The sequence below is a fragment of the Bos indicus genome, chromosome 25 (genome assembly GCF_029378745.1).
Source record: "Bos indicus isolate NIAB-ARS_2022 breed Sahiwal x Tharparkar chromosome 25, NIAB-ARS_B.indTharparkar_mat_pri_1.0, whole genome shotgun sequence".
Lineage (NCBI taxonomy): Eukaryota > Metazoa > Chordata > Mammalia > Artiodactyla > Bovidae > Bos > Bos indicus.
Genome location: NC_091784.1, coordinates 14,182,697 through 14,204,606, shown reverse-complemented (window position 1 = coordinate 14,204,606; position 21,910 = coordinate 14,182,697). Strand labels below are relative to the sequence as shown.

Genomic DNA, 21,910 nt, shown 5'->3' with positions numbered 1-21,910 from the left:
ACTGGGTGTAGTTTTTGCTTTGGCTCTGTCTCTTCATTCTTTCTGGAGTTATTTCTCCACTGTTCTCCAGTAACATATTGGGCACCTACCAACCTGGGGAGTTCATCTTTCAGTGTCCTATCTTTTTGCCTTTTCATACTGTTCATGGGGTTCTCAAGGCAAGAATACTGAAGTGGTTTGCCATTCTCTTCTCCAGTGGACCACATTCCGTCAGACCTCTCCACCATGACCCGCCCATCTTGAGTTATCCTATATATCATGGTTCATAGTTTCATGGAGTTAGACAAGGCTGTGGTCCATGTGACCAGTTTGATTAGTTTTCTGTGATTGTGGTTTTCATTCTGTCTGCCCTCTGATGGATAAGAATAAGAGGCTTATGGAAGCTTCCTGATGGGACAGACTGAGGGGGAAACTGGGTCTTATTCTGATGAGCAAGGCCATACTCAGTAAATCTTTAATCTAATTTTCTGTTGATGGGCAGTGCTGTGTTTGGTGATTAAAGGGAAAGAATCACCTTGGACAAATATTCTAAAATTAATCAACTCAAAAATGAAGGGATGAAGCTTAAAGCTACTTGGGAAAATATCTTTACTTGGGCAAGGAAGATTTTATTAATTATAAATAGGATGTTTATTCATCCTGTAATTGAGATGCATAATTATACAGACCATCATCTAGCAAAGATAATTTGAATTAAATAAGGTTTTGAATTAATTTATTATGCTACTTTCGCAAGTATCTTTGGATTCACTTAGATCCAGAGTAATTATTTCAGTTATTTTAAAACTATGGCTGGAATTTGAATTGAAGAACTGGTATTACCCTAATTACAGAAATTTAAAGGTGCTTTTTGATAATATAAAATCCAAGTCCATCTTTTAAGTTGCATCTGGTTTCCAGAATGTACTTTAAATGATTCTATCAGCAATGCTGATGCCTGGTTTTTCCTTGTAAATTCACTGAATAATTGTATATGGATTAAATGGACAACACTGAAAGCAGAGTGTGATGCAGCTTCTTCTCAGACATGCCCGTGTTGTTACATCACATTAGAATGACGAGGACGCGTCAGCCTTACGTGGCATGATGCCCTGGTCCACTAGTTGCTCTCTCGTCCTCCTTTGTTGCAGCCTCAGCTGGAGCACTGTAAAAAGGAAATAATCATCATTGGAGTTTACATGCAACCGTAGGGTCCAGAGGAGGTATAATTAAGCTTAATTAATCTTCTATTTCAGAATTGAATAGGGATATTACCTGGCACCATTCAACCCGTCAAAAAACAAAAACAAAAACAAAAAACCCGTTTGTGATTTCTGCCCGTTGGGTGACCTCTGAAGTTCTTTCGGCATATTTTTTGCTTAGTCAGTTAATAATTTTAAGTTAATGATTAAAGCTAGTATTTTTTTTATAAATAAAATCACATCATACTTAGCAAATAAACAAAAATAGTTGGCTTACACATTGTCTTACTAATCTTACTAATGTAAGATTCCCTAGTTTTTTTAAAAATAAGTTAATAGCAAAAATGTATTTTAAGGAAAGATTAATGTATCTGGAGGAACTTACTTCATCTGGAATAAATCTTAAATAGCTTTAAAGAAGGCCAACTTCATAATAAAAATTAGACTTATAAGATACTACTAATGATCCAAGGGAAAATTTCTGAATTAAGACCTTTAAGTTTAATAATCTGTGTACAAACATAACAGTGTACCTCATTCTAGAAGTTCTAAGAAAGCCATAAATCAACTGATACCTAATCATTTTAATTAAAAGAGTAAATGAATCACTAAATGTGTAGAAAACAAGGTACATATCACAAAATGGGGAAATCTTGTTGGCCAAATTTAATAATATATATATATTTTCCCCGAGATTTCTCAGGCAGATTCCTTTCATAGCATCTCTGTTTCTATCCGGAAAGTGAACTGATTTCAAAAAAGAGTAACAAATGCAGTAACTATGAAAAACATTTTCCTTGGTTTACCCTACATTCAATTTTAAGTTTCCACATTTAATTTTTATTTCAGACCATGGGTGAAAACCAAGGTTAGGATTATTAAGGGCACACTTTAGGGGTGTCAATATGCAAAAAAAGAAAAAAATTACCTGTGTGTATTTCTTAAACGGTAGGGAAGGAAGACAGTTGTTTTTTTTTTTTTTTTTTAAAAAGCAAGTGTGTGATGAGCCTGTTTGGACCAGGCTCAAATGAAATGCCCATAATGGTTCCGCTTGCAGTTAACCCCAAGGCCTGATCTGTGGGAGCTGCAGCCCTCACGTCACAGCCTTGCTTTTTGCTTGTGCTGAACTGCAGAGCACAGCCCACTCTTACATATACTTCAAAAAGGGATGTGACTGTAAAATGTCTTTTAAATATATTTTTGTATTCATTGCTAAATATAAATGTCATTCTTTACTCAATACCAAAAAAAAATTTTTATCTACTTCTTTTGGGGGCCATAGGACCACAAAACTTCACTGACATCTTATTTAGAACTGAAGCAATTGAGATAAGGTTCTATTACACACAGCAAAGAAAAAATTAATGAGTCAAAAAATATATGCACATGGTTCTCATATTAGAATGTTTTGCAATTCTCTGAATCAATTATGCTCTAACGTGAAGATCTTTTCCCTGATAACTTACAGTTTATTGAGAATAGTATGTTCCCACTGTACCTCACTAGGAACAAAAATAACCAGAGAGATGACCTGTGGATCTGAAAGCACCCAAATGTCTGCATACTCTGACATTCTTTTGTGAATGCCGAAGTTAATGCTTGTCTGAAATCAGGGTGGTCATATTCAAGAGGCAGAATCCCAAGAAAAGAATACTGAGAAGAGAAAAGGGTCAGAACACTCTCTAGTTCAAAGGCTGACACTTCTGGAACATGGTGGTCCCTGTCTGTTGGAGAGTCCCCAGCAGTAGTATTTTTCCTTCCTCGTGAGGGAGTCTTCAAAGAAAGGAGTAAAATAGAAAGGGTAAAGAAAACATCAACAGCCCCCTTGTTTGGTTTAAAACAAACAAACAAAGCATCATACTAGTGAGACAAATGTGTCAAACACGATACATAGTTTTAGGCAAATGGCATCTTGGAATGAGGGTGGACATGCATACTTTATTAAACATATCCCTATTATTGATCATGTAGGTTGTTTCCAATTTTTGCAACTCCCATAGCTAATGCTATGGTGGATTTTTTTGGTAAAGTTTATTCCTAATTTTCAGTTATTTCCTTAATTCCTAAAAGGAGGAATATCTTTATGTGGTCCATATAAGGCGTGGCCATAAAGCAAGCAGACTTTTGCAAACCATCATCTTTGAAATTATAGTAGACACGTGAAAACATGAATACAGACTACTTCATATCTGCTGCATTTAGAGAAAAATGTTCTAACTAATTTGTGAATTTTTCCAAGATGATGTGGGTTATTACCTCTTAGGGTTAACATTCATGTTTCCTACTACATTTCAACAAAGAGAAAAATGCATATAATTTTGAAAATTCTTGGTGTTATTCCTTGTTACAACAGACAAAAAACAATACTGTGTCAACATATGTGGTTTTTGTTTGTTTATTTTAGCTGTGCTGGGTATTTGTTGTGGCTGGTGGGCTTTATTGCCTAACAGCACATGGGATCTTAGTTCTCTGGCCAGGGATTGAACTCGCATTCCCTGTGTTGAAAGGTGGATTCTCAACCACTGGACCACCATGGAAGTCCCAACATAAATGTTTTGAACTTGCTCTTTTTTATATACAAGAAAAGTAAAAACTTTATTTTAACCACCATTCTGAAAAATGAAAGGTAGCTTATCTAATAGCCAAGAGGAAATGTCATTCTTCTTCACCATCAGAAATAGCTCAGATAGTAAAAAGTATCATCTTTTAGTTCCTTTCTCCTGAATCTTAAATGGATTAAATCACTTCTAGAACAAGATTTTAAGATTAATTTCCAATATTTAAAAACAAAAACAAAACCCTTAATGTCTTTCATATAATATTTATACCCCCTTCAAATGTTTAGCTGCTTTCTGAGCCAAGATGATTATCTCTATTCTCTTTTGTTTCTATAATTAGAATGTTTGAAATGTTTCCATAATATGACATAATTAAGGTGCCTTTCACTCTAAAGAAAAAAAACTCATATTAGCAGCATTTTAAACAACATACAGCAGTTTAGCATGAGTTGAATGAGCCAAAACAAAGCACAGGTTTTGGCCAGGGGACTTGCAAGGGGACATCTGAGGACTGTATATTACAGAAACAAGGCAGAAATGACACTTTCTGGGAAGCAGTATAGCAGGCAGCCATGGTCTTAGAAATTCTTTATAAACAGCTAGTTTCAATTATGGGGTATGAAGGAGGGTGGGATGAGTAGGTGTGGGGAGAGATGAGTGCTTGTCTGCAAGGCAGAGAGAAGATTTAATGTATGTTATTTAATCACAAGACACAGGACAGAATAAACTACAGAATTATGAGGGGAGAAAAAACACAGGCAAACCCTGAGCCAGTCAAATGAAGGCTGGGTAAATCGACGGCAAAAGCAAAGATGGGAAACTAAAGAATACTCTAGTGTTGACTATGTATTGACTCTGAAGATAATATTAGGTAAAAAACAGACCTGGTTCCAGTTTTTTTTAAATTATTTTTTAAGATGTTTGACTAGTTAAGAGAATGAAGTAGTTGGACTTTGGCAAAAATTTATTATGCATTGTTAAATGTATTTAGGTGCCTGGTCCTAGAATAACAAAACAATTTAGAAAAACCACATCTTCATATTATCTTTTGAACTTAGATACAGGAGGGGTTAACTGGCCTCTAAATAAGACCCTGGAGGAGGAAATGGCAACCCACTCCAGTATTCTTGCCTGGGAAATCCCATGGACAGAGGAGCCTGGAGGGCTACAGTCCATGAGGTTAGTTCTGTAAAGATTCCCATATTTTTAGTGCTTTACTGTGAATGGGTATTTTGTAGTCACAGAGTAAGCAGTCACATCTTGAATGCTTTCCTTCTAAGCCTGGGATTCAGGAATGTATCAATATATGTACCAATAATTTCTCTATTTAAAAACTCATGTTTTGTAAGAATATTTCTATTAAAATAAAAGTGAAACATGCACATAAAAAGGGGCATTAAAAAAAGTAAAAGATGTTTTCTCAGATCAGTCTCTGTAGGCAAAAGAAGCAAAAGCTTTTTCACAGCAAAGGAAATCATAAACAAAATGAAAACCCAGTCTATTGCACTGGCAGAAAGTATTTGCAAATGACACTACTGACAATACCCAAAATATACAAACAGATCATACTGTAGCTCAATATTAAAAAAAAAAAAAAAAATCAAACACCCCAATCAGAAAATGGGCAGAAGACCGAAACAGACATTTCTTCAAAGAAGATATACAGATGGCTAAGAGGTACATGAAAAAGAGGTGCAATATGCTAATTATTAGAGAAATGAAAATCAAAACCACAATGACCTCACACTGATCAGAATGGCCATCATCAAAAAGTTTACAAATAATAAATGTTGGAGAAGGTATAGAGAGAAGGCAGCCCTTGTACACTGTTTGTGAGAATGTAAATTGGTGCAGTTGCTATGGAAAACAGAATGGAGGTTCCTTAAAAAGCCAAAAACAGAGTTACTATATAATCCAGCAATCCCAGTCCTGCATATGTATCCAGAAAAAATGAAAACACTATTTCAAAAAGACCCATGGACCCCAGCTTACTATTTACAACAGCCAAGACATGGAAACAACCCAAGTGACAATCAAGATGACTGATTTAAGAAGATGTGGTATATATATAAGATTAACAGATACAAACTACTATAAGAAACACATAAGCAATAAAGATTTACTGTATAGCACAGGGAACTACATTCAATGTCTTGTAATAACTTTTAATGGAGAATAATCTAAAAATATGACTCATTTTGTGATACACCTGAAACTAACACAATATTGTAAGTCAACCATACTTCAATTAAAAAAAAAGTGAAAGCTAGTCCATCCTACCAGAGACCTCCAGTCCTCCTCCAAAGAGGTAACCACTGTTAAATTTCTATGGTTCTAGAGAATGTTTTGTGAATATTCTGGCAATGTTAAATATAGACTATGCAAAGGAATTACATGGGATGGGATCATGCCATTCACACAGTTTGATATTTACTTAAAAAAAAAAAAAAAACCAACATGGAATCTAGGTCATTCTTCTTAATGGCTATAGCTAACATGTGGATGTATCAATCGTATACTCTTAAGTCCCAGATTTCCTGCTATTATTGTTATTAACAGTGCTGCAATGATTTTCTTCATTTTGTGGCATCCCATATGTTTGTGCTTGTGTATAAACACTTAAATACAAATACACACATCTGAAATCTTGATAGAGTCACTTTGCAATCTGAATGGTTACACCAATCTATTTCCCCATTTACAAGATAAAAGAGGACCTTTCTGTTCATCCCTTCCCCACAGTATACATCATCAGGCCGTAAAGTAATTTTTAAATTCAGAAACAAAGATCACTTACTCTTAGCCACAACTACCAACAATATCATGCCAAAGTAACAGTAACATTTGATATAACTAGTGACCAGTAAGGGAACAAGAGTGATCAAAAGCATCAGTGAGGCTGATGGGGCTGGTTTTTGACTGAATGCAGAGATATTTACAGTGGGTGTCAGAACTGGTTAAGTTCTCGCTTGTAAACCATATATTGATTTATAAATTTGGTAGAATTTTTTTCATATTCCAGGATAGAAACCTAGTAAGCATAACGCTTCTCATTTTTTTTCCTTCAACTCCAACACAGCTGAGAGATGTAATGGAGAGATTTGATACATACTTAGAACAAAATCAACACTATGTGGTAAAGGACTGGATGTTGTGTTTGAAGGAGAAAAGATGAAGATGGTGCCTGGGATTCTGGCTTAAGAACCTGGGTAGACCATTAACTGAGATAAAGAACACACGGTGGCCATTTAGGGAGCTCAGTCTTGGATATGCCTGAATTAGAAGTGGAGATGGCAAAGTGACAATTGGTTCCACGGTTCCAGACTTCGAAGGTAGGTCTTGGCAGGAGACTAAAATTTGGAAGTTGTCACTTATGTAGTATTTGAAGCCTAGTTTGCCAAGGTAGAGAATAGAATATAGGAAGAGGAAGCAAGAAGCAAACCCAGGAGCAAGCTCCTTGGAAATGCAACTTAAAGCCCACTTTTATAGGTCAGATGGAGGTGAAAGTCCAAAAAAGGAAACAAGCGGAAGATGCCCAAGGAAGAGGAGGAGCCTGGAGAGTGTGTGTAAAAGTGTTTCCAGAAGGCACTCATGACCAACTGGGCCCAATGCTGCTGCTGCTGATACATGGAGGAGCTGGTCTGTGGAGTGATAAATGGAAATGGGACTCAAAGAGGTTAGGCAGGAAGGAGGGGTGAGTGTGAGAATGACAGTAATGGAAGAAATGCTTTCAAGACGTTGAGCAGCAAGGTGGGAGGGAGGTGAAGGCTTGAGAGGTGTGTAACTTAAGCTTGGAACATACCTGAACAGGTTTATAAGTGATAAAGAGCAAGAGGGAAAGGGGGTGGGGTTGGGGAGGGAGAGAACGGAAATGAATGAATATGAATGAGAACAAGAGAGAGAGTAAGAGGCAGCAGGGTTCCTGAAGCGGGGTGGGATTCAGAGAAAAGAAGAACGTCACTTCCCCCGTGACAGGAGGGCACAGAGAATTGCTTGTCGCTGCAGGTGGGCTTACAGATTTGGGCTGGCATGTCCAGCAAAGTTTCAAATGATGGCTTTTAATTTCTCAGAGGAGGAGGAGGAAAGATCATCTGTTCAAAATGAGATGCATATGAAGGAAAAGTCAGTTGGAGGCCAGTGAAGAAGGTCTGAAATACTCATTGCAGACTGTGAAGAACAAGTTGGAAAAGAAAAACATGGTTATTTTTCCCTAAAATGCTCCAACTCATAATGTAACAGCTTAGGGGAGAGAAGTCAGTCCAGAAACAAGCAAGTCACTCAATGGCTCTGAACTATATCATTTTTTATCAGAGAAAAAGACCACAGATACAAAATTAGAACATTTGGCAGTTCTTTCTCAAGCTCATCACATAAAATTTTTAAGTTAAGAACAGTTGCAGCCCAGCAATTCCACTTCTAGGTGAACTGAAAACGGGTTCTCAAACACACACATACACACTCATGTTCATAGCAGCACTAGTCACAACAGCCAAAAGGTGAGCACAGTCCTGATGTCAACAGCACATGAACGGACCAGCAAATCTAGCCTATCCAAACAGTGGAATACTAGTCAGCTGTAAAAGAAGGGAAGCACTGTACGTGTGACAACATGGATGAATTCGAAAAATATTTCACTAAGTAAAAGAAGCCAGATGGCAATAGGTCGAATATTTTATGATTTCATGCTGCTGCTGCTGCTAAGTCACTTCAGTTGTGTCCAACTCTGTGTGACCCCAGAGACGGCAGCCCACCAGGCTCCCCCGTCCCTGGGATTCTCCAGGCAAGAACACTGGAGTGGGTTGCATTTCCTTCTCCAATGCAGGAAAGTGAAAAGTGAAAAGTGAAGTCGTGTCCAACTCTTAGCGACTCCATGGACTACCAGGCTCCTCCGTCCATGGGATTTTCCAGGCAAGAGTACTCGAGTGGGGTGCCATCGCCTTCTCCATAGATGTGAAATATCCAGAACTGGTAAATACAAAGAGACAGCTACTCTGGTGACTGCCTGAAACTGGCGGGAAGTAACTGCTTCATGACCACAGGGTGTTCCCTTGGACTAATGAAAACATTTTGGAAGTAGATAGAGGTGTCGCACAACCCCGTGAATACGTTAAATGCCCCTGAAATCGTTCACTTTAAAATAGTTACTTTTATGTTAAGCGAATTTTATCTCAACAGAAAAAATGGAACAGTTGGCAGAACAACAGACCTTAAGAAACCAATTACTCGATAATCAAATTTCTTAATTCCCACCCATGGCTGGCTAGCCTCCCTCACCATCATAATTCCATTAACCATCAATGGTGACTTTGTCTTCTAATGATTTGATGACTACAATAACAACTATATATTACACTGCATTCCCTGCCACACCAAATTCTAGGTTTTGTTGTTCTGGGTGGGGCCTCTAACTCCCCTTCTAGACTTTGTCCTTATATTCTATAGCACCTTTTACAGTGCTCGCCATATAGAAACTTTAATAAATAAATGTGTTTTACTTAATGTTGCATGATGTACTTACAGCATATAACTGAGTTACTATTTTTTATAGAAAGAGAATTCTAGCCAAATTTAAGAATAATACCAAGAGGATTTTGTATGTGGCAAGTGATTATCATGGGACAGAACTAACACTTGTCTTGCTTAGTTGTATGAATTTAAGGCTTCAGACATTTTGGAATTGATGTTGGTGACATCTAATTATATTTAAATCTAATTATATTGTTTTGAAGGTAAAAGACGACTGAAAAAGGGAAGGCTAAGGGCAAAGGAGTAAAGAAGAGCCTGGAAAACTGGTAGACAGTAATTTCACCTCCATTTACAATTAATGTGAAATTCAGCTTGTATTAGAGAAGTGTAAAAGTCAATCCTAAAGGAAACCAACTTTGACTATTCACTGGAAGGGCGGTACTGAAGCTGAAGCTCCAGTACTTTGGCCACCTGAAGCTCCAATACTTTGGCCACTGGAAGAGACCCTGATGCTGAGAAAGACTGAGGGCAAGAGGAGAAGGGCTGACAGAAGATGAGAGGGTTGGATGGCATCACGGACTCAAACTCGAGAGAAATAATGAAGGACAGGGAAGCCTGGCATGCTGCAGTTGTAAGAGTCAGACATGACTTAGCAGCTGAACAGTAACAACAAAAAGCACTTAAGTACTCTCATAGATGGTAAAAAGAAGCAACCGAAGATTACAGACCTTTTGTTGTATTTTCATGGGTCTAATTTGCCAGTTATAAAATAAAGTTATTCTTCAAGTTGTTTAAAATAAAGGAATACAAAAAGGCCAGAAATAAAATGGTGGTTTGTCTTGTAAGAGTCATGCTATCTGCACTGATTAAGCAAACTCCAACCACCACCTCCTGTCTGAAGCAAAATCAGAGTGACAGTATACACATAAATCTAAACCTCTGATACTACCAAGTACAAACAGCATTTTAAGCAGGAATTTTTATATCATGATTATTTTCCATTTAGAAAAAGGAAAGACAACATTGTTAATTAAAAAAAAAACCATGCAAGTAAGTGTTTGAAAGATAACCTTAGGATTTCTCTGGTGGTCCAGTGTTAAGAATCTGCCTGCCAATGAAGAGGACATGGGTTTGATCCCTGGTCCAGGAAGATCCCACATGCCTCAGAGCAGCTAAGCCCTGTGCCACAACTACTGGGCCTGTGCTCCAGAGGACGAGCCACGATATCGCACCAGTGTGCTGCGACTACTGAAGCCTGGCTGCCTGGAGCCCGTGCTCTGCAAGAAGAGAAGCCACTGCAGTAAGAAGCCTGCACGTCGCAACTAGAGAGGAGCCGGCGCTCGAATGCAACTAAAGAAAGCCCACTCACAGCAATGAAGACCTAGTGCAGCCCAAACAAACAAATACATAAAAAAGAAAGTTAGCCTTAGACTGCCTCAGACAGAAATACAGCCTTTCATCCAAAAGTCTACTGCACCCTTACGAAGTCCACTGGGGCTGAGGGATGTGGGAGAAGAGGAAGGTGGTACAAACTGTGGAATAGGTCACAGTCAAGAATGCAGCATTTACTCTCTATTAGAAATGAAAGAGCAAAAATGAAGTAAAAACTAAACATGCAAGCAGTCCAGGCTGACGCACTGTAGGTTTCCTGCATTAATCTGCAGCATGAGGTCAGGAAGACAATATTTTCAACACTCAGCCTTGGAAATTTACAGGCACTTTGATAACTCTGTGGTTGGCTGCTGCTTCTGTTTCCATGGAAACAGGCTGCTAAAAATGGGGCATGTTTCTTTAAACTGATCATACCTTCACACAAATTCCCCTCTCCTTTTTGTCAAAAGTTGGAATGAATTTAAAGTATGCTTCTCATGCTATGACAACGGGATGTCAAGGCAGGGAACCTGGTACAGAACGGCAGGGACAACATTAGCCTGTGGCAGACATACAGAAAGATATTATATGTACCTATGTGCATTTAAAGAAATCTCACTTGGTTAAAAAGTGGAAATAAAGGACACAGTGGGAAAATGGAAGTATACCACAAATAACAGGCACTTCTAAAGTAAAATCATCTGCTTAATTGGTTATCACCAGCACTGTAAAGAGGCTTAAAAAAACTTGATTTTCCAGACAATTTTTAACCTGTAGGACCATGCTCATTCTGCACCCATTATATGCCTAGATGATTCTTAACCCTCCATGGTTCCAAAAAAAATAATGTTTATTTTTCTTATTTGGGGTTAATCGAAGATTCTGTCTCCCTGCTACATTAGACTCTCAGTGTGCAGCTCTAGGTAGAGGTGCTGACAGCTGAGAGCTCTTTCCTAATCCCTCTAAAATGGGAAAATGTACGCTGTACAAAAGATTCTGCAATGTCTTAGTGTAAACTCCTTAGGCAGCCTCTCTGAATAAAAAGACAATTAACAACAAAACAGGAAAACAGTAGATATTATTTACCTCCAGTTTTTCCCAGAATAGTAAGCACACGCTCCTCTCTTGATCCTGGCTCAATATCTTGGTTTTTATTCCCATTTTGTGGATTCAGGAATGGGACACACACAAACATCACACACAGCTGAACAAGGCTTGGACAATATGGGTTTGAATTATACAGGTCCATTTATGTGTGATTTTTTTCCAATAAATATAGTACTTGTATTATAGTACTTTCATTTTACAGATCTTTAGTTAACTAAGTGGTGGAAGGGGGGTGTCTGTGTTCAATCAGAGATCACGATATGTGGAATCAAAAGAATCAGGGACTGAGTCCTGCCTCTGCCTAAACTGTTTCAGTTCCTGCTCTTGGTTGACTCATTTATCAACTCCATTGTTTCTGAGGCAGAGATAGCAGTACTCCCATTTTTGACTGCGTGCAGCGTGGGGGCTCGCCATTCCTGACTCGCATGCTGTTCAAGGGTATGCCTACCTGCCTACACAAACACACACATGCACGCCAATTTGCCCACAAAGGCAGGAGAGCAGAGAACTGTCACAAATTGCGTGTGGCCCTGATGTCACAGCAACTGCACGCGATGATGCAGGTCAAAGGATGAGCTGCAGCTGTTCAGGCCAATGGGGTGGGCTGGGGTGGGAGAGGCCTTCTGGGAGAGAACAGCTGAGGAGGGACAAGTAAGACAGAGGCTGGGCTCCACTTGCTGAAGGGACCGGAGTGTGGGCGGAGATCAGCGGGACGGCTCTCTCTACATGAGGAAAGATTCCTGTTAAGATTCTGTTTGAGGAAAGGGACTTGGACAAGGGTGGGGGCTGCGGTGAAACACAGCTATTGACAAACGAAGTATTTCTGAGGCAGGACTGACAGATTCAGCAACCAGATCTGGTGACAGGCTGTGAAGAGGAGGTCAAGGAAGGTGTCAGGGATCCCTCCTATTCAGGTTCCCGCCATAAGCCTATGGGTGGACAGAGGCGCTGCTAACCGAGACAGGAGACCCTGGAGGAAGTGAGCCTCAGGAATGGTGATGAGTGAAGGCCCAAAGCATGAGAGAGACGCCTGGCACTCGGAGTCTTCGATCCTCACTTGTTTGGACCTAAGCACACAGAGGTTTCCTCTATCTCTTTTACATGTGTGTGTGTGTGTGTCTCTGTGTGTATTTTAACTTCTATGTTATCACTCACTTTCCTGCCTTCCAGGCTCTGAGCTCCTTGAACGCCATAGCTTACAGAGGTTTATAACCTCTGGCATGATGCTATGAAGAAGCACTCAAATTTCTGCTAAAAAAATGATTTATGATTTTATGATTTCCAATAAAAAGTTAAATTATATAATTTCCTCTCACAGGTAGCATATACCCATTTTAAAAAGACACTGAATTACATCTGGGAAGAGGAATCTTTTACTTTTTCCCTCCATATCTGTATATTATTTGAATTTAAGAACCTATCTTACACTTCAAATTTAGTAAAAAAAAAAAAAAAAAATTAATTTAGTGATATCTCACTTGTACAACACTTTTAATTATGTAGAACACTGGCAGAAAATAAAAAAAGAAGAAACTCCCCAAGAAGCAAAAATAGATGTTGCAAAGTTTACGTGCTTTATTTCTAGAAGAAGGCTAGCTAGCATGCGCTATTTCACTTCCTATTTGTCTGCTTCTCCTAGTACGACAATAAATTTTAGTTGCATTAACAACAGAATCAGGATTCCACTATTACCTCTTATTTGTTGCTTACTTTTCAAGATTACAAGCAGCAAATCAAAAAGGCAGAATGCGGCAGATGACAAAGATCAAATAATAAAGATTCGATGAATCTAGCAATGATCCAGAGATCATTCTCTGTGTAGGCAAATGGTTTTATACACCTCACCAATGACTTAAGGCCCCAATGCCTTATGTTCTAGGGTAGCCATTAATTTATAACTGAATTTTAAATTATATCTGAAGGTAATAATTCAAACGATTACATTGTTTAAAAAGGCAGGGAGGGATATAATATCCTCCAAATACTTAATGCATAATAGTAATATATCCGTGAGAGGCAGGACACTGGAGGTGAGGCATAAGAATTATTCAAACAGTGACACTATCTCTAAGAAACAGTATGGTCTCACAGTGAAGACAGTACAGACACCTGTCACAGTAGCAAAAGGTGACATGCCATAAACAGATGCAGAGCCAGTCACTGGGAGGATATGACAGAGAAGAAATTAACTTTAGGTGACAGGTTCAGATGACTTTCTTTAGGAAATGGCACAGGGATTGGGTTTTAAGACACTGTGAACCTGCAAACCTGGGATGAGCAGTCTCCCAACAGAATCTCCAGTGGTGATGGAAATGGTTTATAAGCTGCATGGTTCTTAACCACAAGTGGCAACTGAGTAGTTGAAATGTGGATAATGATTTTACTTCATTTTTAATGATTTTAAATTTAAATGAGGCTAACGTGCAGTGCAGGTACAGTATGTGTAACTCCTGTCACTCAGAAGAGTTCTGGTGCTTTGATAAAGGTGTTTATTTAATGTTTTTCCCAGGCTCAACTACTCAGAACATCTCACATGTGCTTTTTTCCACACACAGACCTCCTATGGCCATGTCCCAGGGCACCATGTTAATCCACCTCTCTGTCTATGATGCAATCTTCCACAAACTCCACAAACTTTATCCTGACTGCTATTCCCAGTCTGTGACGGAACTGGGAATCTGGTTCCCTAAACCTATAATTCCTCCCCTCAACATCCACAGCTGAGCCACACAATGAAAGCAGTCCAGATCCCCGAATCACTTCTTAGAGGACCACTGACTAGGAGAGCTGCCTAACCCACCTGGGACTAGGTTTCAAGCAAAAAATGCACTTTCATTAGTTAAAACATTGAGTTTGGGGGCTGTCTGTCAGAGCATGTAGTTTAGCCAAAGTAAGTAACATACAAATCAGTTTTCTTTTTTTGGTTATTTTATTTTCACCATTAGAAAGCTCTGTATATTGAACATCAATTCTTCCTCTTTCAATTAATTTAATACCATTTTGTCTTTGATAAATATGGGATATCACTAACTAGCTGGTAGCACTGGCATAATGATTTACTATCTCGATAATGCTTCATATTAAGCCACTTATCTGAATTAAATCATCTCAATTTATTGGAATTTCCCTCAAGTTTTGTGATTATTAATTTGTAAGTTGTCAAGTCAGTGATTTGTAACATCCTTTAGTTGTTAGAACCAGAAATTAAATTAAATCTCATCTACATTGAGCACTATTAGAAAATATTCTGAACTTTTCATGGATAAATCAAAAGTTGATATTCCTTACTGCTGCTTTGAGAAAAGAAACTAGTCTAAGGAAAATGTCCTATTTTGAATCTGATAAGAATTTATGACATTTATTGCTATTTCTCATCTAAAGTAGAAAACAATTACATTCTCCAACTATACCCATAGGTAGGTATTTATCAAAAAACCTTATGTAAGCATTAACAAAACTGTGAGGAGATGTGCTTTATAATCCAAACAATTTTCTAATATGTGGTGACAACTATTCACAGGCAGTTGACACTTGGAACATTTTTCTCATAAAGTTTCAACAGGTATTACTAAATTTTCTTGTTAATGTGTCACATAAACTTTGAAACCCATGATTACCTGCTTTCCCCCTTATAATAATTTCAGCTAACTAGCACTGTCAACAACAATAGGAATTCTAATATGTTCCCAAATAAGTAAGAGCTAGAGCAACTGCTTGAGAAGCAGAGCAGACTGCCCACCCCTTGCAGCAGACACCATCACCCAGCTGTGGCTAGATGATTAGAACTGAATGAATCAAAATCTATCCTTCCTTCATTACCTGAAAACATTTGATTCAGGCATTTAAAAAAATCACAGAAGTTGTTCTTTCAAACAAATGCAAAACCTAACTTTGCCAAAAATGAACATGAACACCAAATACGGTTCATGTGAAAGATAATAAATATTTCAAATTAGTATCCCTCAACATGAGGCATAAACCATAGACGTGACTGATGGTCCGAAATTTGTCTTTTGACAAGAGGGCATTGGACCTAATTAGCCTCCAGGGCATTTTAGTGTTTGAACACTGCTGCCACATCGGTCAACTTTCACGGATTCATAAAACTGATGCATGACCCGGGACCTAGAAGCAGACGGAACTCAGCAGCGGCCTGTTGCCCGAGTCTGACAAGCTGACTGGTGGTGCTCATCTGCAGACAGTGACTGTGACACATTGAATTCCAGGGGTTCAAACCTGCATAGGAATCTAGCCATTTTCACAAAGCCAGGTAAACAGAAGCTTTCTGCATAATTCCTCCTAGTTTTTTCTGTTCTACTTAAAATTCAGGTCTAATCCTCTTTCGGTATCACTACCTTTGAGGTAACAGATCACCTTTGATATCTAATTTTTTTTGTTTGGTTGTTATTTTTGCCCTCCGCCCCATCTCTAGCAAAAAATTAGCAGAAGTACAGTCTGTTAAGATAGAAAGCAAAGCATAGTCAGTGCAGCTGTGGTGAGACAGATTCATTTTATCATCCAATCATTTCTGTGGAGCGTTTAAAAACATGAAAGTTCTCTTCCCGTATACCTCTCTAAACCGATGAATTTACATGAAAGTAATAGACTGGTGTGCTGCAGTCCATGGGGTCACAAAGAGTTGGGTGTGATTGGGCGACTGAACAACAATAGATATAAACACTTCTCTACTTTGTCAATATATACAGGATTTTAAAAATTAAATTTTAAGTAGAAGGGAAAGGCAACAAAGGGTGAAAAAATAAGAGGGATGGTTACGCTGGCATTAAACTAGGCATCTCATAAAAACACTGCCAAGTAGGTACTGTTTATCTTCACTGTGCAAAGGTGGACACTGAGGCTCAGAGCAGTGAGCTTGTCCAGGGTCACAGAGCTAGAAAATGGGATTTGCTCCCGAGTAGACCTCACTTTAGGGTCTGTGCTCTCGCTCTGCGACATTATACTGTGGTACATGTATAAATTTGTATAAATTCAAAGCATGGTCACAGTGGTTAGGGAAAGAATTGGTACATCTCAAGGCAATTTTGTTGTTCCTGTTGATAATTCTCCTACGCTGTTTATTTTTAATTCTTTCTCTCTCTGCTCCTTATCATACTGCTATTGTGACATCTTTTTATTTCTCCAATTCCATTTTCCTCTACTTTCCCAGTTTTTAGCATAAAAACAGTTAAAAATGTATGGTGCTAATAGGAGCTTAACACTAGAACCTGACTTATACGATACATAATTAATCCCTTTTTTAAGTTAATGATTTTAAAAATGTAGGTTCCCCTCAGTGAGACACTAGAACGTGTCCTAAAAACTTCACTGGTATCGATTTTATGAGAAATCTACAAGACGATTTCCAGCCAGGAGCAGAGGCAACCCCATTGTCTGGCTCCTGGCAACAGCTATTTATACTTCATTGTGTGTCTGTTTCCATCTAGATGGTTTTTTTTTTTCCTACCAGTACCCAAAAGTTCAACTCCAATAAGAAACAACCAGTTTCTTCTTATCTTTTAAATATGCAACAATCTATCATCATATTCTCATAGTTCTAAATGTATGAAAAAAAGAAAGGCGGAATATCATTTTGAAAGAAGCTCAAACTGCAGCTGGGGAAGATAACTACATTTACTGTTTGGGTCTCCAGAAGACGAGGAAGAGCCAGTGGAGAGGTGAGAGGGTGGCTGGTGGCAGGAGCTGAAGGCAGATAAAATGAAGAGAGGTTACTGTGGGGGTTTTTTCCTCCTGAAGAATACTAGAAACAAATTTCAAATTAAACAACAATTGGTGGGGGGGGGGTGATTTTCAAATCTCAAATTCAGGAAAAACTTATTCTCAGAAGATTCTGAATCTCTTACTCCATGGCCCTCGGTCTCCAGCTGCCAAGAGTAAAGCACACTGGGCACTGGCCTCGCCACACTGGTGTGCCAGGACACAGGACAGCAGTGCCCAGGCCTTTGGACATTTTCTTAAGCAGGGAGGTACCTGTGCAGTGGCCGCTAACAATAACTGACAGCATTCATAAGCGTATTCTATGCTTTGCTAAAAAAACCACAAGACTACGCACTGTGCTTTAAAAAAAAAAAAAAGATGCAATGTGCATTATAACCAGATAAACTAATCATTTAAAGATATAACTACGAAAGAGTTAGCTACATTTCTGGTTTTAAACAATAAAAGTCATACACATGTTAATTGGAAAAAAAACCAAAACCATTTTCCTGGAATTATGTGTTTTGTCAACCTAAAAGGAGCAGGGTTCTGAGTAAGACCGAAAAGGAAATGGCCTCTCCTAAAGTGGGGGTGAGGAGCACAGAAAAATGGGAGAACATGAGAAAATAGACAAAATGAACCTGGACGCATCTTACTGAAATGAGGACTGGCTTCTTAAGTCACCTTACTGTATTACTGCCAAATCCCTAGAGTTCCATCAGTTAATGAATCTTCAGAAAGAGCTACCGAGAACAGCATTACGCTTTCATTTCAAAGAACTTAGAGTGTATAAGGTACATGAGTGGACGGAGGGCAGACACACGGCGTGGGAAGGAGACACACACGCTCAGCCTGGTTCACGGGAGGGTAAATGTGACCATTTTGCCCCTCTGCCCACAGACAGACTGACCTTCCTTGAGACTTTTCTGGTGGCTCCCTTCAAGGCATTCCTTTTCTTTGAGTGGCTCAAAATCGCCAGCAGTTAAAATCTCCGGGAAGCCCTGTTGCTGCTTCTTGGAGCTATCGATCATGGTGAGAGGCTCTTGGAGACAGGCAGCATCCAGCAGAGGAAAAGCTCAATCTGCCGACCAGCAGAGGCCGGCACTGGGAATCCTCTGGCCCCTGCCGGGTGCCGGCCGCCGGCCACCTCCTCACAATACCCCGATCCCTGGGCAGTTATATCTTTAAGCAGCTGAAGGCAGCCGTTACCCTTTCGTTCCCAGCTTGACCTGCAAATCCACTCCTGCTGCTGGAAGCCCGAAACTCTCTCCCACGTTGGGAGGCAGAGCCACGGAGGCACGATGCTGAAATCCCACCCCTTTTCCCAGCCAGCCCCCTTTCCCTTGCCATTCCAGCCTCCCCCGCACCCGGGACTTCAATCTGCAGTTTGATGGTCCGCATCATCTGACAAACACTGACTCAAGCAGTTAAAAATAAATCCCCTAGTTGTTAAAAGAGAAGACTTTGCTGATACCTAAGAAGACAAATTGCTGCCTGTGGTCTCTCTCCGGCTCTCTATAAACACAGCCGCAGGCTATGGAAATACTTTCTATCAGCCAGCCAAGCACATCCATTACTCATTAAGTTCTCCAGCTAAACAAACGGTGGTCTAGGGCATCTGAAGGAAGAGGGTCTTATCACAGCAGACGCAACACAGTGAATAAACATGCTTCTAGCATATCTGGATAAAAACAGAGGCATGTCACCACCAACTGCTCTCGTGGGGTGCTTTTTCCGCGTCCGGCTCTCCCGGCACAGCCACTGCCAGTGCTCCCTGTCGCAGGGAAATGCCCGTAACTGCAGCTTTCTGCTTTCGCCAGTGCAGACCCAGGCGGCAGTTTTCCTTTGTGCCACTAGTCGGCTGAGAGAGTTAACATCGCCATGATTGTGGGAAGGAAAAATCTCCTCCCCTGTATTGAAGGCAGACACAGAGAGCTTCTAGTTCATAACATATTCCACCAGCAACCAGCCACGTTTAATTTCACACTAGCTATCAACAATGGGTACCTCTCCCCCGGGTCACTGGCTTCCACTAGGCAGAGGGATGCTGCCTGAAGGAAATCTGCAGGGAAGGCAACTCCAGGCAAAGTCAAAACGCCTGCTTTTACACACACCAAACACCTATCTATCCAGAGCTGGAGCCAAAAGAATCTCATTTTCACGGTTTGAAGTCAGCTCCTATGAAAAGAGCTCCCATAAAACCCATTAGAAATTTTAAGAGCAGGAGACTGGTCCTCTTCCATGAGCAATCTGTTTTTGTTTTGTTTACTTTTTAAGTAGTCAACATCTAACAGTGCCTGGAATAGAAGGAGGGAGTTCTCAACAAATACTTGTTGCGTGACTGAGTGAATGAATGAAGGCAGAAAATCATATTCAGAGCTCTTCTGGTGAAACTCAGAGTTCTGAAGAAGTCCTAGATCAATGACCAAGAGTCACTAATTTCTAGATGAACAACTACATGCTCTTTAAAGGAAGCACATCTTCTCTTTAAAAGAAACCACACACATACACTTTGTGCATATGACATGACCCCTTTCTGGCAAGAAGAAAGGCTTACATTTTTACAGCCTGGAAAAATGAATATTCTCTTCCTCATTTAACAGAGATGGGGGACTGGATCAAGATTCTTTCCTTTGTCCCTGGTTTCAGGGCTCGCGTGCCCTAAATCCATGCTGTTCTACAAAGATGGGTATCTACCCTTCTTCAGCGTCTCTCGAGAATGGGATTACACAACATGTGGCATGCTTCTTGTCAACTGAAATTCCTTCGGAGGCAATTTAAGCCCAGCGTTGGTAGTCTAAACCCATGCAGGAACACACAGCGACGAACTTAACACAATTCTCAAACATGCCCTCAAATGCTCTGCTACTACTTCTAATGCTAAGGCCTCCATTCTTCTAAATTAACTGTTTAATGGAGTTACGCCTTTAAATGGAGAAGGAAATGGCAACCCACTCCAGTATCCTTGCCTGGAAAATGCCATGGACAGAGAAGCCTGGTAGGCTACAGTCCATGGGGTCGCAAAGTCGGACACGACTGAGTGACTTCACTTCACACCTTTAAAGGAGTAAGAAAAAAACAACAACAACACGTTTTTGGCAGACATTCTTTGGGCCAGTTCAAAGAAAGTTTTGCAAAGATTATCTCATTTAACCCCCAATAGTCCTTTGCAATCACTATGATTATTTGTACATTCTAGACATTTTATAGACCAAGACCAAAGTCTTGTAAGCTTGTAAGCAGCCAATCTGAAATTCAACCAACACTGGCACTACAGTGCCTGCTGTCTTCTAAAACATGCTCTGTTTCTAGGCTTTAGTTTGATCTTGGGACAGGTTTAACAGCAGAGACCATTACTGGTTATTGCCTTTGAGTAATTCTACTCCTGGTGAGGGAGAATGAAGGCAACATAATCATACTAGAGTGTTTTGATGAATCAATTTAACTTCTCTTGAAATACTAACAGCAGCCAACTTTGCTGAGTGCTTACAATGAGCCACAGTCTCAGTGCTTGTCATATATTATCACATTCATTCTGTTGACATACCTGTGATTTCAATGTTGGTATCCTAGTTTACAGCCTTTCCAGGTGGCTCAGTGATAAAAAAAACCTGTCTGCCAATGCAGGGGACACATATACGAGCCCTGGGTCAGGAAGATCCCTTGGAGAAGGAAATGGCAACCCACTCCAGTATTCTTGCCTGGAGAATCCCATGGGCAGAAGAGGAGCCTGGTGGGCTACAGTCCATGGGGTTGCAAACAGTCAGACACAACTGAACGTGCATGCATATATATCGATCCTAATTTACAGGTGTGAAAACTGAGGCCTAGAAAAATCAAATATTTTGTCAGAGTCATGTATCTTGTAAATGATGGCCACGGTTCCAAATAGGCAGCTTTGCAGGTTCACATTCTTAACTGCACTCCAAAGGAACAACAAAAACAATAAAGCCCAACACTCTCTTTTGCAGGGATGCTACTTTTAAAATTGTACTCAACTGTTTTTTTGGCCCCAGGTTTAGAAGCCTGAGTATATTCAAAGCTCCATCAGCCATTTAAAAATTCTTTATTGGCCATGTTTGTGTGTGTATTTAGTATGTTAAAACAGAAAACAGTCTTAGGGATCATCTGCAAACTTATTATTTTTTATCTGATAAATATAAAAGATCTCAAAATAAGGAAATATTTTCTGGCTGTAGATTTGTATTAAAAGTCTGCCTCTGTAGTTTTGAAAGGGAATAATAATTTCTCTAGTAGTGAGTAGGCCTGAAAGGACATTTATTTTGCTATTTTAAAAAATCTGAAATAATTTCAAATTCAAAGAGCCCTATTTCCATGAACCATCTGCGAGGAGGCTCTGACACAATAGCTCTTTACCCTACGTGCTCTGGTCTGTAATTCCTACAAACAAGGCTAATTCTCCAAAGGAACCACAATATGACCATCAATATCAGGAAATTAATGCCGACATATCACTGCCACCTACGGACTCCATTCACATTCTGCCAGTTG

General features: G+C 39.6%; 1 protein-coding gene and 1 long non-coding RNA gene across 16 annotated transcripts in view; one reads left to right on the top strand and one right to left on the bottom strand.

The window, feature by feature from the left end:
- The window catches only part of MRTFB (myocardin related transcription factor B), a 291,519-nt gene that overhangs the window by 52,464 nt on the left and 217,145 nt on the right, over window positions 1-21,910 (bottom strand). For 10 of the 12 annotated variants that reach the window (XM_070779690.1, XM_070779687.1, XM_070779686.1 and 7 more), the window contains one exon: window positions 1,079-1,144. In XM_070779690.1, the coding sequence (XP_070635791.1) occupies window positions 1,079-1,144 (66 nt within the window). Of the gene's footprint in view, window positions 1-1,078; window positions 1,145-18,308; window positions 21,043-21,910 lie in introns of those variants that run through there. The other 2 variants (XM_070779693.1, XM_019987449.2) reach the window with 2 other exon arrangements.
- The window catches only part of LOC109578352 (uncharacterized), a 106,971-nt gene that overhangs the window by 78,094 nt on the left and 6,967 nt on the right, over window positions 1-21,910 (top strand). For 3 of the 4 annotated variants that reach the window (XR_011564021.1, XR_011564024.1, XR_011564023.1), the window contains one exon: window positions 9,469-11,637. The exons of the other annotated variant lie outside the window; for it this stretch is intronic. This is a non-coding gene — a long non-coding RNA (uncharacterized lncRNA). Of the gene's footprint in view, window positions 1-9,468; window positions 11,638-21,910 lie in introns of those variants that run through there. 4 annotated transcript variants of the gene reach the window in all.